This window comes from Oncorhynchus masou, chromosome 24 (genome assembly GCF_036934945.1).
Source record: "Oncorhynchus masou masou isolate Uvic2021 chromosome 24, UVic_Omas_1.1, whole genome shotgun sequence".
NCBI classification, from domain to species: domain Eukaryota; kingdom Metazoa; phylum Chordata; class Actinopteri; order Salmoniformes; family Salmonidae; genus Oncorhynchus; species Oncorhynchus masou.
Window position 1 is genome coordinate 4,542,262 of NC_088235.1, and position 13,355 is coordinate 4,555,616.

General features: G+C 52.6%; 1 protein-coding gene across 1 annotated transcript in view; it reads right to left on the reverse strand.

Moving 5' to 3' along the window:
• LOC135513368 (EH domain-binding protein 1-like) overlaps positions 1 to 13,355 on the reverse strand; it is a 204,031-nt gene that overhangs the window by 102,189 nt on the left and 88,487 nt on the right. The window contains exon 6 of the mRNA XM_064936294.1: positions 121 to 302. Coding sequence (XP_064792366.1) covers positions 121 to 302 — 182 coding nt within the window. The remainder of the gene's footprint in view (positions 1 to 120; positions 303 to 13,355) is intronic.

A 13,355-nucleotide genomic window follows, 5' to 3' on the forward strand; every position in this document is an offset into this window, starting at 1 on the left:
CTAGATTTGGGGGGGTTGACTTTTGTGAAGGGAGCATATTTACGTGGCTTTGCTGTGTGTGTGTGTGTGTGTGTGTGTGTGTGTGTGTGTGTGTGTGTGTGTGTGTGTGTGTGGACTTACGTGGCCTTGCCCTCACGGAGGAAGATGCAGGAGAGGGAGAACTGTAGCGTGGCAGACACCACCTTCTTGGAGAGGGGCTTGAACTTGAGCTTGACGTCAGTCTGTGTGGGCATGGGGCTGGCATACTGCTTCATGTTGATGCTGCTGCTTGCCAAAGCCTTTCTACGACCTGACGGAGACTCCTGAGAGATGGAGGGAGGGAGAGAGGGGAGGGAGGGAGAGAGGGGAGGGAGGGAGAGAGGGGAGGGAGAGAGGGGAGGGAGAGAGGGAGAGAGGAGAGGGAGGGAGGGTGAGAGGGGAGGGAGGGAGAGAGGGGAGGGAGGGTGAGAGGGGAGGGAGGGTGAGAGGGAGGGAGGGTGAGAGGGGAGGGAGGGAGAGAGAGAGGGGAGGGAGAGAGGAGAGGGAGAGAGGAGAGAGAGGAGAGGGAGGGAGGGTAGGGAGAGAGAAAGGGGAGGGGAGAGAGAGAGGGGAGGGAGGGAGAGAGGGGAGGGAGGGTGAGAGGGGAGGGAGGGAGAGAGAGAGGGGAGGGAGAGAGAGAGGGGAGGGAGGGAGAGAGGGGAGGGAGGGAGAGAGAGAGGGGAGGGAGAGAGAGAGGGGAGGGAGAGAGGAGAGGGAGAGAGGAGAGGGAGAGAGGAGAGGGAGGGAGGGTAGGGAGAGAGAAAGAGTAGAAAGGGGAGGGTGAGAGGTAGGGAGGCAGGGTGGGAGGAAGGCAGGGAGGAAGGCAGGCAGGGCAGGAGGTAGGGAGGCAGGGAGGCAGGGATAAACACTTGTTAAAATCTGGTGGATTGATTGAAGGTGTTTTGTGCTGATGGAATGTCTAATAAAGGAGTCATATTCTATTCTGTCACCATCCCTCTACTTCCCACAGCCTCTTCCCAGTGGCACCACATCTGAAACCATTAGACAGCTGGAGAGAATAATGGCATAAAGGCCCATTAGTAAAACTACCATACCAATCCAAACCCGTTCTGATCTTCCAAAGTGCTTAAAGGTAGGAGCTAGGGGCCGATATGGAACTGGGCCCATGTCACCCCAGCCCTGGTCAAAAGGCATCATGGGAATGGAACTAGAGAAGACCGATGTTGTGTGTTGTTCGCTGTTCACACAACACATGGAAATAAATCATGAAATGTCATATAGGGGTGGGGGGGTGACAACTTGGAAGTGAAAAATAGGCCAGCAGCTGATAGGCCAGCAGCTGATAGGCCAGCAGCTGATAGGCCAGCAGCTAACAGGCCAGCAGCTGATAGGCCAGAAGCTAACAGGCCAGCAGCTGATAGGCCAGCAGCTCAGTGATACATCTGGTCTCTCTCTACTCTAGGTGTAAAACACAGTGATACATCTGGTCTCTCTCTCCTCTAGGTGTTAAACACTGATACATCTGGTCTCTCTCCTCTAGGTGTTAAACACTGATACATCTGGTCTCTCTCTCCTCTTGGTGTAAAACACTGATTCATCTGGTCTCTCTCTCCTCTAGGTCTAAAACACTGATACATCTGGTCTCTCTCTCTCCTCTAGGTGTAAAACACTGATACATCTGGTCTTTCTCCTCTAGGTGTAAAACACTGATACAGCTGGTCTCTCTCTCCTCTAGGTGTAAAACACTGATACATCTGGTCTCTCTCTCCTCTAGGTGTTAAACACTGATACAGCTGGTCTCTCTCTCCTCTAGGTGTAAAACACTGATACATCTGGTCTCTCTCTCCTCTAGGTGTAAAACACTGATACATCTGGTCTCTCTCCTCTAGGTGTAGAACACTGATACATCTGGTCTCTCTCCTCTAGGTCTAAAACACTAATACATCTCGTCTCTCTCTCTCCTCTTGGTGTAAAACACTGATACATCTGGTCTCTCTCTCCTCTAGGTGTAAAACACTGATACATCTGGTCTCTCTCCTCTAGGTGTAAAACATTGATACATCTGGTCTCTCTCTCCTCTAGGTGTAAAACACTGATACATCTGGTCTCTCTCCTCTAGGTGTAAAACACTGATACATCTAGTCTCTCTCCTCTAGGTGTTAAACACTGATACATCTGGTCTCTCTCCTCTAGGTCTAAAACACTGATACATCTGGTCTCTCTCCTCTAGGTGTTAAACACTGACACATCTGGTCTATCTCTCTCCTCTAGGTGTAGAGCTCTACCTTGCTGTCAGAGAACAGATGACCTCCTTGCTGCCTCGCTGAACAGAGGACCTCTATGCTGCCTTGCTGAACAGAGGACCTCCTTGCTGCCTCGCTGAACAGAGGACCTCCTTGCTGCCTCGCTGAACAGAGGACCTCCATGCTGCCTCGCTGAACAGAGGACCTCCATGCTGCCTCGCTGAACAGAGGACCTCCATGCTGCCTCGCTGAACAGAGGACCTCCATGCTGCCTCGCTGAACAGAGGACCTCCATGCTGCCTCGCTGAACAGAGGACCTCCATGCTGCCTCGCTGAACAGAGGACCTCCATGCTGCCTCGCTGAACAGAGGACCTCCATGCTGCCTCGCTGAACAGAGGACCTCCATGCTGCCTCGCTGAACAGAGGACCTCCATGCTGCCTCGCTGAACAGAGGACCTCCATGCTGCCTCGCTGAACAGAGGACCTCCATGCTGCCTCGCTGAACAGAGGACCTCTATGCTGCCTCACTGAACAGAGGACCTCCATGCTGCCTCGCTGAACAGAGGACCTCTATGCTGCCTCGCTGAACAGAGGACCTCCATGCTGCCTCGCTGAACAGAGGACCTCTATGCTGCCTCGCTGAACAGAGGACCTCCATGCTGCCTCGCTGAACAGAGGACCTCCATGCTGCCTCGCTGAACAGAGGACCTCCATGCTGCCTCGCTGAACAGAGGACCTCTATGCTGCCTCGCTGAACAGAGGACCTCTATGCTGCCTCGCTGAACAGAGGACCTCTATGCTGCCTCGCTGAACAGAGGACCTCTATGCTGCCTCGCTGAACAGAGGACCTCCATGCTGCCTCGCTGAACAGAGGACCTCCATGCTGCCTCGCTGAACAGAGGACCTCCATGCTGCCTCGCTGTGTTGATACGACACCCGAGCCATTCTGCCTTCTCTCTTTCTCTCCCCGTTCGCTCACTTTTCTTTCTCTCTCGTCGGTCATGTGTCCTGGAAGCACTGCCTGGAGTTGTTAGTTAAATAACTGTCTTTGGGGAACTGTGTGTTGGGAGGGAGGGAGTGTGTGTGTCAACTCTATCCAGCATAATAACTGAAGACTGCAGCTAAGTCTTGTCAGTATTCTAGATAGGGAACAACACACAGGAGAAATGAAGAGTCTGCCAGACAACTGTCTCTCTCTTCATCTCACTGTCTGTCTCTCTCCATCTCACTGTCTGTCTCTCTTCATCTCACTGTCTCTCTCCATCTCACTGTCTGTCTCTCTCCATCTCACTGTCTGTCTCTCTCCATCTCACTGTCTGTCTCTCTCCATCTCACTGTCTGTCTCTCTCCATCTCACTGTCTGTCTCTCTTCATCTCTCTCTCCATCTCACTGTCTGTCTCTCTCCATCTCACTGTCTGTCTCTCTCCATCTCACTGTCTCTCTCTTCATCTCTCTCTCCATCTCACTGTCTGTCTCTCTCCATCTCACTGTCTGTCTCTCTCCATCTCACTGTCTCTCTCTTCATCTCTCTCTCCATCTCACTGTCTGTCTCTCTCCATCTCACTGTCTCTCTCCATCTCACTGTCTGTCTCTCTCCATCTCACTGTCTGTCTCTCTCCATCTCACTGTGTCTCTCCATCTCTCTCTCCATCTCACTGTCTGTCTCTCTCCATCTCACTGTCTGTCTCTCTTCATCTCTCTCTCCATCTCACTGTCTGTCTCTCTCCATCTCCATATCTCTCTCCATCTCACTGTCTCTCTTCATCTCTCTCCCCATCTCACTGTCTGTCTCCATCTCTCTCTCCATCTCACTGTGTCTCTCTTCACCTCTCTCTCCATCTCACTGTCTCTCTCTTCATCTCTCTCTCCATCTCACTGTCTGTCTCTCTCCATCTCACTGTCTCTCTCTCCATCTCACTGTCTGTCTCTCTCCATCTCACTGTGTCTCTCCATCTCTCTCTCCATCTCACTGTCTGTCTCTCTCCATCTCACTGTCTGTCTCTCTTCATCTCTCTCTCCATCTCACTGTCTGTCTCTCTCCATCTCCATCTCTCTCTCCATCTCACTGTCTCTCTTCATCTCTCTCCCCATCTCACTGTCTGTCTCCATCTCTCTCTCCATCTCACTGTGTCTCTCTTCACCTCTCTCTCCATCTCACTGTCTCTCTCCATCTCACTGTCTCTCTCCCTTCCACTCACTATCAGTCTTTAGTCTCTCTCCATCTCACTGTCTCTCTTCATCTCTCTCTCCATCTCACTGTCTGTCTCTCTCCATCTCACTGTGTCTCTCTCCATCTCTCTCTCCATCTCACTGTCTCTCTCTCTCCATCTCACTGTGTCTTTATTCATCTCTCTCTCCAATTCAATTCAATTCAAGGGGCTTTATTGGCATGGGTAACATGTGTTAACATTGCCAAAGCAAGTAAGGTATATAATATATAAAGTGAAATAAACAATAAAAATTAACAGTAGACATCACACATACAGAAGTTTCAAAACAATAAAGACATTACAAATGTCATATTATATATATACAGTGTTTTTACAATGTACAAATGGTTAAGGACACAGGATAAAATAAATAAGCATAGATATGGGTTGTATTTACAATGGTGCGTGTTCTTCACTGGTTGCCCTTTTCTCGTGGCAACAGGTCACAAATCTTGCTGCTCTGATGGCACACTGTGGAATTTCACCCTGTAGATATGGGAGTTTTTCAAAATTGGATTTGTTTTCGAATTCTTTGTGGATCTGTGTAATCTGAGGGAAATATGTCTCTCTAATATGGTCATACATTGGGCAGGAGGTTAGGAAGTGCAGCTCAGTTTCCACCTCATTTTGTGGGCAGTGAGCACATAGCCTGTCTTCTCTTGAGAGCCATGTCTGCCTACGGCGGCCTTTCTCAATAGCAAGGCTATGCTCGCTGAGTCTGTACATAGTCAAAGCGTTCCTTAATTTTGGGTCAGTCACAGTGGTCAGGTATTCTGCCGCTGTGTACTCTCTGTGTAGGGCCAAATAGCATTCTAGTTTGCTCTGTTTTTTTGTTAATTCTTTCCAATGTGTCAAGTAATTATCTTTTTGTTTTCTCATGATTTGGTTAAGTCTAATTGTGCTGCTGTCATGGGGCTCTGTAGGGTGTGTTTGTGAACAGAGCCCCAGGACCAGCTTGCTTAGGGGACTCTTCTCCAGGTTCATCTCTCTGTAGGTGATGGCTTTGTTGTGGAAGGTGTGGGAATCGCTTCCTTTTAGGTGGTTATAGAATTTAACAGCTCTTTTCTGGATTTTGATAATTAGTGGGTATCGGCCTAATTCTGCTCTGCATGCATTATTTGGTGTTCTACGTTGTACACGGAGGATATTTTTGCAGAATTCTGCGTGCAGAGTCTCAATTTGGTGTTTGTCCCATTTTGTGAAGTCTTGGTTGGTGAGCGGACCCCAGACCTCACAACCATAAAGGGCAATGGGCTCTATGTCTGATTCAAGTATTTTTAGCCAAATCCTAATTGGTATGTTGAAATTTATGTTCCTTTTGATGGCATAGAATGCCCTTCTTGCCTTGTCTCTCAGATCGTTCACAGCTTTGTGGAAGTTACCTGTGGCGCTGATGTTTAGGCCAAGGTATGTATAGTTTTTTGTGTGCTCTAGGGCAACAGTGTCTAGATGGAATTTGTATTTGTGGTCCTGGTGACTGGACCTTTTTTGGAACACCATTATTTTGGTCTTACTGAGATTTACTGTCAGGGCCCTGGTCTGACAGAATCTGTGCATAAGATCTAGGTGCTGCTGTAGGCCCTCCTTGGTTGGTGACAGAAGCACAAGATCATCAGCAAACAGCAGACATTTGACTTCAGATTCTAGTAGGGTGAGGCCGGGTGCTGCAGACATTTCTAGCGCCCGCGCCAGTTTGTTGATATATATGTTGAAGAGGGTGGGGCTTAAGCTGCATCCCTGTCTAACCCCACGACCCTGTGTGAAGAAATTTGTGTGTTTTTTGCCAATTTTAACCGCACACTTGTTTGTGTACATGGATTTTATGATGTCGTATGTTTTACCCCCAACACCACTTTCCATCACTTTGTATAGCAGACCCTCCATCTCACTGTCTGTCTCTCTCCATCTCTCTCTCTCTCCATCTCACTGTCTGTCTCTCTCCATCTCTCTCTCTCTCCATCTCACTGTCTGTCTCTCTCCATCTCTCTCTCTCTCCATCTCACTGTCTGTCTCTCTCCATCTCTCTCTCTCTCCATCTCACTGTCTGTCTCTCTTCATCTCTCTCTCTCTCCATCTCACTGTCTGTCTCTCTTCATCTCTCTCTCTCCATCTCACTGTCTCTCTCCATCTCTCTCTCTCACTGTCTGTCTCTCTTCCTCTCACTGTCTGTCTCTCTTCATCTCTCCCTCTCTCTCTCTCTCCATCTCACTGTCTGTCTCTCTCCATCTCTCTCTCTCTCCATCTCACTGTCTGTCTCTCTCCATCTCTCTCTCTCTCCATCTCACTGTCTGTCTCTCTTCATCTCTCTCTCTCTCCATCTCACTGTCTGTCTCTCTTCATCTCTCTCTCTCCATCTCACTGTCTGTCTCTCTCCATCTCTCTATCTCACTGTCTGTCTCTCTTCATCTCTCTCTCTCTCCATCTCACTGTCTGTCTCTCTTCATCTCTCTCTCTCTCCATCTCACTGTCTGTCTCTCTCTCCATCTCACTGTCTGTCTCTCTCTCCATCTCACTGTCTGTCTCTCTCTCCATCTCACTGTCTGTCTCTCTCTCCATCTCACTGTCTGTCTCTTCATGTCATGGATGTTATTAAATTGATAGACATACATATTGCTCAGAGAGGGATGAGAGGAGAGCAGAAAAACACATCTACAATTCCAATTGGAACTGAAAAAGCAAAGGAACCACACAAGCAAACCAACATCCCCCAAACACAACCCACTGCACCTTTACTCTACCAGGCCTGCCTCTCCCTTCCATCCATCCCTCCTGCCCACCTCTCCCTTCCATCCATCCCTCCTGCCCACCTCTCCCTTCCATCCATCCCTCCTGCCCACCTCTCCCTTCCATCCATCCCTCCTACCCACCTCTCCCTTCCATCCATCCCTCCTGCCCACCTCTCCCTTCCATCCATCCCTCCTACCCACCTCTCCCTTCCATCCATCCCTCCTGCCCACCTCTCCCTTCCATCCATCCCTCCTGCCCACCTCTCCCTTCCATCCATCCCTCCTGCCCACCTCTCCCTTCCATCCATCCCTCCTGCCCACCTCTCCCTTCCATCCATCCCTCCTGCCCACCTCTCCCTTCCATCCATCCCTCCTTCCTGTTTCTCTGCCTTATCCATCCCTCCTGCCCACCTCCTCTCCCTTCCACCCAGCGCTCCTTCCTGTTTCTCTGCCTTATCCATCCCTCCTACCCACCTCCTCTCCCTTCCATCCATCCATCCCTCCTGCCCACCTCCCCTCTCCCTTCCATCCATCCCTCCTTCCTGTTTCTCTGCCTTATCCATCCCTCCTGCCCACCTCCCCTCTCCCTCCTACCCACCTCCCCTCTCCCTCCCACCCACCTCCCCTCTCCCTCCCACCCACCTCCCCTCTCTCTCCTACCCACCTCCCCTCTCCCTCCTACCCACCTCCCCTCTCCCTCCTACCCACCTCCCCTCTCCCTCCTACCCACCTCCCCTCTCCCTCCCACCCACCTCCCCTCTCCCTCCCACCCACCTCCCCTCTCCCTCCCACCCACCTCCCCCCTCTCCCTCCCACCCACCTCCCCTCTCCCTCCTACCCACCTCCCCCTCTCCCTCCTACCCACCTCCCCTCTCCCTCCTACCCACCTCCCCTCTCCCTCCTACCCACCTCCCCCTCTCCCTCCCACCCACCTCCCCTCTCCCTCCTACCCACCTCCCCTCTCCCTCCTACCCACCTCCCTCTCCCTCCCCTCTCCCTCCTACCCACCTCCCTCTCCCTCCCCTCTCCCTCCCACCCACCTCCCCTCTCCCTCCCACCCACCTCCCCTCTCCCTCCCACCCACCTCCCCTCTCCCTCCTACCCACCTCCCCTCTCCCTCCCCTCTCCCTCCTACCCACCTCCCCTCTCCCTCCTACCCACCTCCCCTCTCCCTCCTACCCCCTCCCCCTCTCCCTCCCACCCACCTCCCCTCTCCCTCCCACCCACCTCCCCTCTCCCTCCCACCCACCTCCCCTCTCCCTCCTACCCACCTCCCCTCTCCCTCCCACCCACCTCCCCCTCTCCCTCCCACCCACCTCCCCTCTCCCTCCCACCCACCTCCCCCTCTCCCTCCCCCTCTCCCTCCTACCCACCTCCCCTCTCCCTCCCACCCACCTCCCCCTCTCCCTCCCACCCACCTCCCCTCTCCCTCCTACCCACCTCCCCTCTCCCTCCCCTCTCCCTCCTACCCACCTCCCCTCTCCCTCCTACCCACCTCCCCCTCTCCCTCCCACCCACCTCCCCTCTCCCTCCCCACCCACCTCCCCTCTCCCTCCCACCCACCTCCCCTCTCCCTCCCACCCACCTCCCCCTCTCCCTCCCACCCACCTCCCCTCTCCCTCCCACCCACCTCCCCTCTCCCTCCCACCCCTCTCCCTCCTACCCACCTCCCCTCTCCCTCCCACCCACCTCCCCTCTCCCCTCCCACCCACCTCCCCTCTCCCTCCCACCCACCTCCCCTCTCCCTCCTACCCACCTCCCCTCTCCCTCCCACCCACCTCCCCTCTCCCTCCTACCCACTCCCTCCCCTCTCCCTCCCCTCTCTCTCCTACCCACCTCCCCCTCTCCCTCCTACCCACCTCCCCCTCTCCCTCCTACCCACCTCCCCTCTCACTCCTACCCACCTCCCCTCTCCCTCCCACCCACCTCCCCTCTCCCTCCTACCCACCTCCCCTCTCCCTCCTACCCACCTCCCCTCTCCCTCCCTACCCACCTCCCCCTCTCCCTCCTACCCACCTCCCCCTCTCCCTCCTACCCACCTCCCCTCTCCCTCCCACCCACCTCCCCTCTCCCTCCCACCCACCTCCCCCTCTCCCTCCTACCCACCTCCCCTCTCCCTCCTACCCACCTCCCCTCTCCCTCCTACCCACCTCCCCTCTCCCTCCTACCCACCTCCCCTCTCCCTCCCACCCACCTCCCCCTCTCCCTCCCACCCACCTCCCCTCTCCCTCCCACCCACCTCCCCTCTCCCTCCTACCCACCTCCCCCTCTCCCTCCTACCCACCTCCCCTCTCCCTCCTACCCACCTCCCTCTCCCTCCTACCCACCTCCCCTCTCCCTTCCCCATCTCACAGGAACGATTAGAAAAAGGCATTCGTCAAGCGACGCAGCCACTTGACATTTGTGTTGACATTTGAGCCTGGTTGAATCGTCCCTGTCTGGAAATACTAGTGCATCATGTCATCCCCCTGAAGAATACTAGAGCCTCAGAAAGCCCCTCTCCTTCCTTATCATCTCCCAGATTAGGCCATCCCCATTATACTGAGCTAATAGTGCATGTAGATACGTTAAGAAGGAATTTCTCCAAATGCATCAAACACTTAAGAAGGGGATTTGGTATAGAACGTCGTCGTACAGGGGCCCTCTCGGAAAGGAAATACTTAAGAATATGTAAATGATTCTGAGGCAGAATAATAATAATGGTTTAACAGACGAGTCGGGAGGAGAACAATAAAAACGATGCTGTTGTCCCCGGGTGGCGCTTGTCAATCAGGAAGAGAGAGAGATTAGGGGGTCTGAGATGGTGAAAGACACACACACACACACAGGTGGGCGCACACGCAAACACACAAGCATGCACACACAGACACACAATTAGGGAGTCAGAGGTTGATGTGTGAAATGAAAGGAGAGGACAAAGTATTTGAATTTATTACAGGCAGATATTACAACTATCCATACACTGGTACTCATTGGAGCTGCTGGAATGCTGAAATAGCTGAGTGGTGTCTGGAGGGGGGAGAGAGAGAGAGAGAGAACAGAGGAGAGGTCAGGGAGAGAGAGAACAGAGGAGAGGTCAGGGAGAGAGAGAGAGCAGAGGAGAGGGTCAGGGAGAGAGAGAGAGCAGAGGAGAGGGTCAGGGAGAGAGAGAGAGAGAGAGAGAGAGAGAGAGAGAGAGAGAGAACAGAGGAGAGGTCAGGGAGAGAGAGAGAGCAGAGGAGAGGTCAGGGAGAGAGAGAGAGCAGAGGAGAGGGTCAGGGAGAGAGAGAGAGAGAGAGCAGAGGAGAGGGTCAGGGAGAGAGAGAGAGAGAACAGAGGAGAGGTCAGGGAGAGAGAGAACAGAGGAGATGTCAGGGAGAGAGAGAGAGAGAGAGAGAGAGAGAGAGAGAGAGAGAGAGAGAGAGAGAGAGAGAGAGACAGAGAACAGAGGAGATGTCAGGGAGAGAGAGAACAGAGGAGATGTCAGGGAGAGAGAGAGAGAGAGAGAGAGAGAGAGAGAGAGAGAGAGACAGAGAACAGAGGAGATGTCAGGGAGAGAGAGAACAGAGGAGATGTCAGGGAGAGAGAGAACAGAGGAGATGTCAGGGGGAGAGAGAACAGAGGAGATGTCAGGGAGAGAGAGAACAGAGGAGATGTCAGGGAGAGAGAGAGAGAGAGAGAGACAGAGAACAGAGGAGATGTCAGGGAGAGAGAGAACAGAGGAGATGTCAGGGAGAGAGAGAGAGAGAGAACAGAGGAGATGTCAGGGAGAGAGAGAGAGAGAGAGAACAGAGGAGATGTCAGGGAGAGAGAGAACAGAGGAGATGTCAGGGAGAGAGAGAATAGAGGAGATGTCAGGGAGAGAGAGAACAGAGGAGATGTCAGGGAGAGAGAGAACAGAGGAGATGTCAGGGAGAGAGAGAACAGAGATGTCAGGGAGAGAGAGAACAGAGGAGATGTCAGGGAGAGAGAGAGAGACAGAGAACAGAGGAGATGTCAGGGAGAGAGAGAGAGAGAGAGAACAGAGGAGATGTCAGGGAGAGAGAGAACAGAGGAGATGTCAGGGAGAGAGAGAATAGAGGAGATGTCAGGGAGAGAGAGAACAGAGGAGATGTCAGGGAGAGAGAGAGAAATGTTTACTGTACATTTTTTATTGTTTATTTCACTTTTGTTCATTATCTATTTAACTTGCTTTGACAATGTAAACATATGTTTCCCATGCCAATAAAGCCCTTCAATTGAAATGTAATTGAGAGAGCGGAGGAGAAGAGGGAGCGAGAGGGAGATAGAGGAGAGAGATAGCAGGGGGAGAGGGAGAGAGAAAAAGAGAGAGGGGAGAGAAAGAGAGGGAGAGATAGAGGAGAGAGATAGCAGGGGGAGAGGGAGAGAGAAAAAGAGAGAGGGGAGAGAAAGAGAGGGAGAGATAGAGGAGAGAGATAGCAGGGGGAGAGGGAGAGAGAAAAAGAGAGAGAGGGAGAGATAGAGGAGAGAGATAGCAGGGGGAGAGGGAGAGAGAGGGAGAGAGATAGAGGAGAGAGATAGCAGGGGAGAGGGAGAAAGAAAAAGAGAGAGAGGGAGAGATAGAGGAGAGAGATAGCAGGGGGAGAGGGAGAGAGAGGGAGAGAGATAGAGGAGAGAGATAGCAGGGGGAGAGGGAGAGAGAAAAAGAGAGAGAGGGAGAGATAGAGGAGAGAGATAGCAGGGGGAGAGGGAGAGAGAGGGAGAGAGATAGAGGAGAGAGATAGCAGGGGGAGAGGGAGAGAGAAAAAGAGAGAGGGGAGAGAAAGAGAGGGAGAGATAGAGGAGAGAGATAGCAGGGGGAGAGGGAGAGAGAAAAAGAGAGAGGGGAGAGAAAGAGAGGGAGAGATAGAGGAGAGAGATAGCAGGGGGAGAGGGAGAGAGAAAAGAGAGAGGGGAGAGAAAGAGAGGGAGAGATAGAGGAGAGAGATAGCAGGGGGAGAGGGAGAGAGAAAAGAGAGAGAGGGAGAGATAGAGGAGAGAGATAGCAGGGGAGAGGGAGAGAGAGGGAGAGAGATAGAGGAGAGAGATAGCAGGGGGAGAGGGAGAAAGAAAAAGAGAGAGAGGGAGAGATAGAGGAGAGAGATAGCAGGTGGAGAGGGAGAGAGAGCGAGAGAGATAGAGGAGAGAGATAGCAGGGGGAGAGGGAGAGAGAAAAAGAGAGAGAGGGAGAGATAGAGGAGAGAGATAGCAGGGGGAGAGGGAGAGAGAGGGAGAGAGATAGAGGAGAGAGATAGCAGGGGGAGAGGGAGAGAGAAAAAGAGAGAGAGGGAGAGATAGAGGAGAGAGATAGCAGGGGGAGAGGGAGAGAGAAAAAGAGAGAGGGGAGAGAAAGAGAGGGAGAGATAGAGGAGAGAGATAGCAGGGGGAGAGGGAGAGAGAAAAAGAGAGAGGGGAGAGAAAGAGAGGGAGAGATAGAGGAGAGAGATAGAGGGAGAGAAGGGTCTGAGGTGGCTGTATGCTTCCCCCTAGCTGTTAATCTGTGTTACTGCAGCTTCCCACGAAACTACCTCAGTCAGACCATGTTGCTTGATACTGTATTGCAGCTTCCCACTAAACTACCTCAGTCAGACCATGTTGCTTGATACTGTATTGCAGCTTCCCACTAAACTACCTCAGTCAGACCATGTTGCTTGATACTGTATTGCAGCTTCCCACTAAACTACCTCAGTCAGACCATGTTGCTTGATCCTGTATTGCAGCTTCCCACTGAACTACCTCAGACAGACCATGTTGCTTGATACTGTATTGCAGCTTCCCACTAAACTACCTCAGTCAGACCATGTTGCTTGATACTGTATTGCAGCTTCCCACTAAACTACCTCAGACAGACCATGTTGCTTGATCCTGTACTGCAGCGTTTCTCAAACTAAGTCTTCAGGACCACAAGGGGTGCAGGTTTTGGTTTTTGCCCCTAACAGGACACAGAGTTCTATCAGCATATCGATTGTGCAATCAGGGCTGGTAAAACCCTAGATCATTGTTATTCTAACTTCCGCGAAGCATATAATGGCCCTCCCCCGCCACCCATTCGGAAAAGCTGACCACGACTCCATTTTGTTGCTCCCAGCCTATAGACAGAAACAAAAACAGGAAGCTACTGTGCTCAGGCTGGTCCGACCAATCGGATTCCACGCTTCAAGATTGCTTCGATCACATGGACTGGGATATGTTCCGGATAGCCTCAGACGACAACAT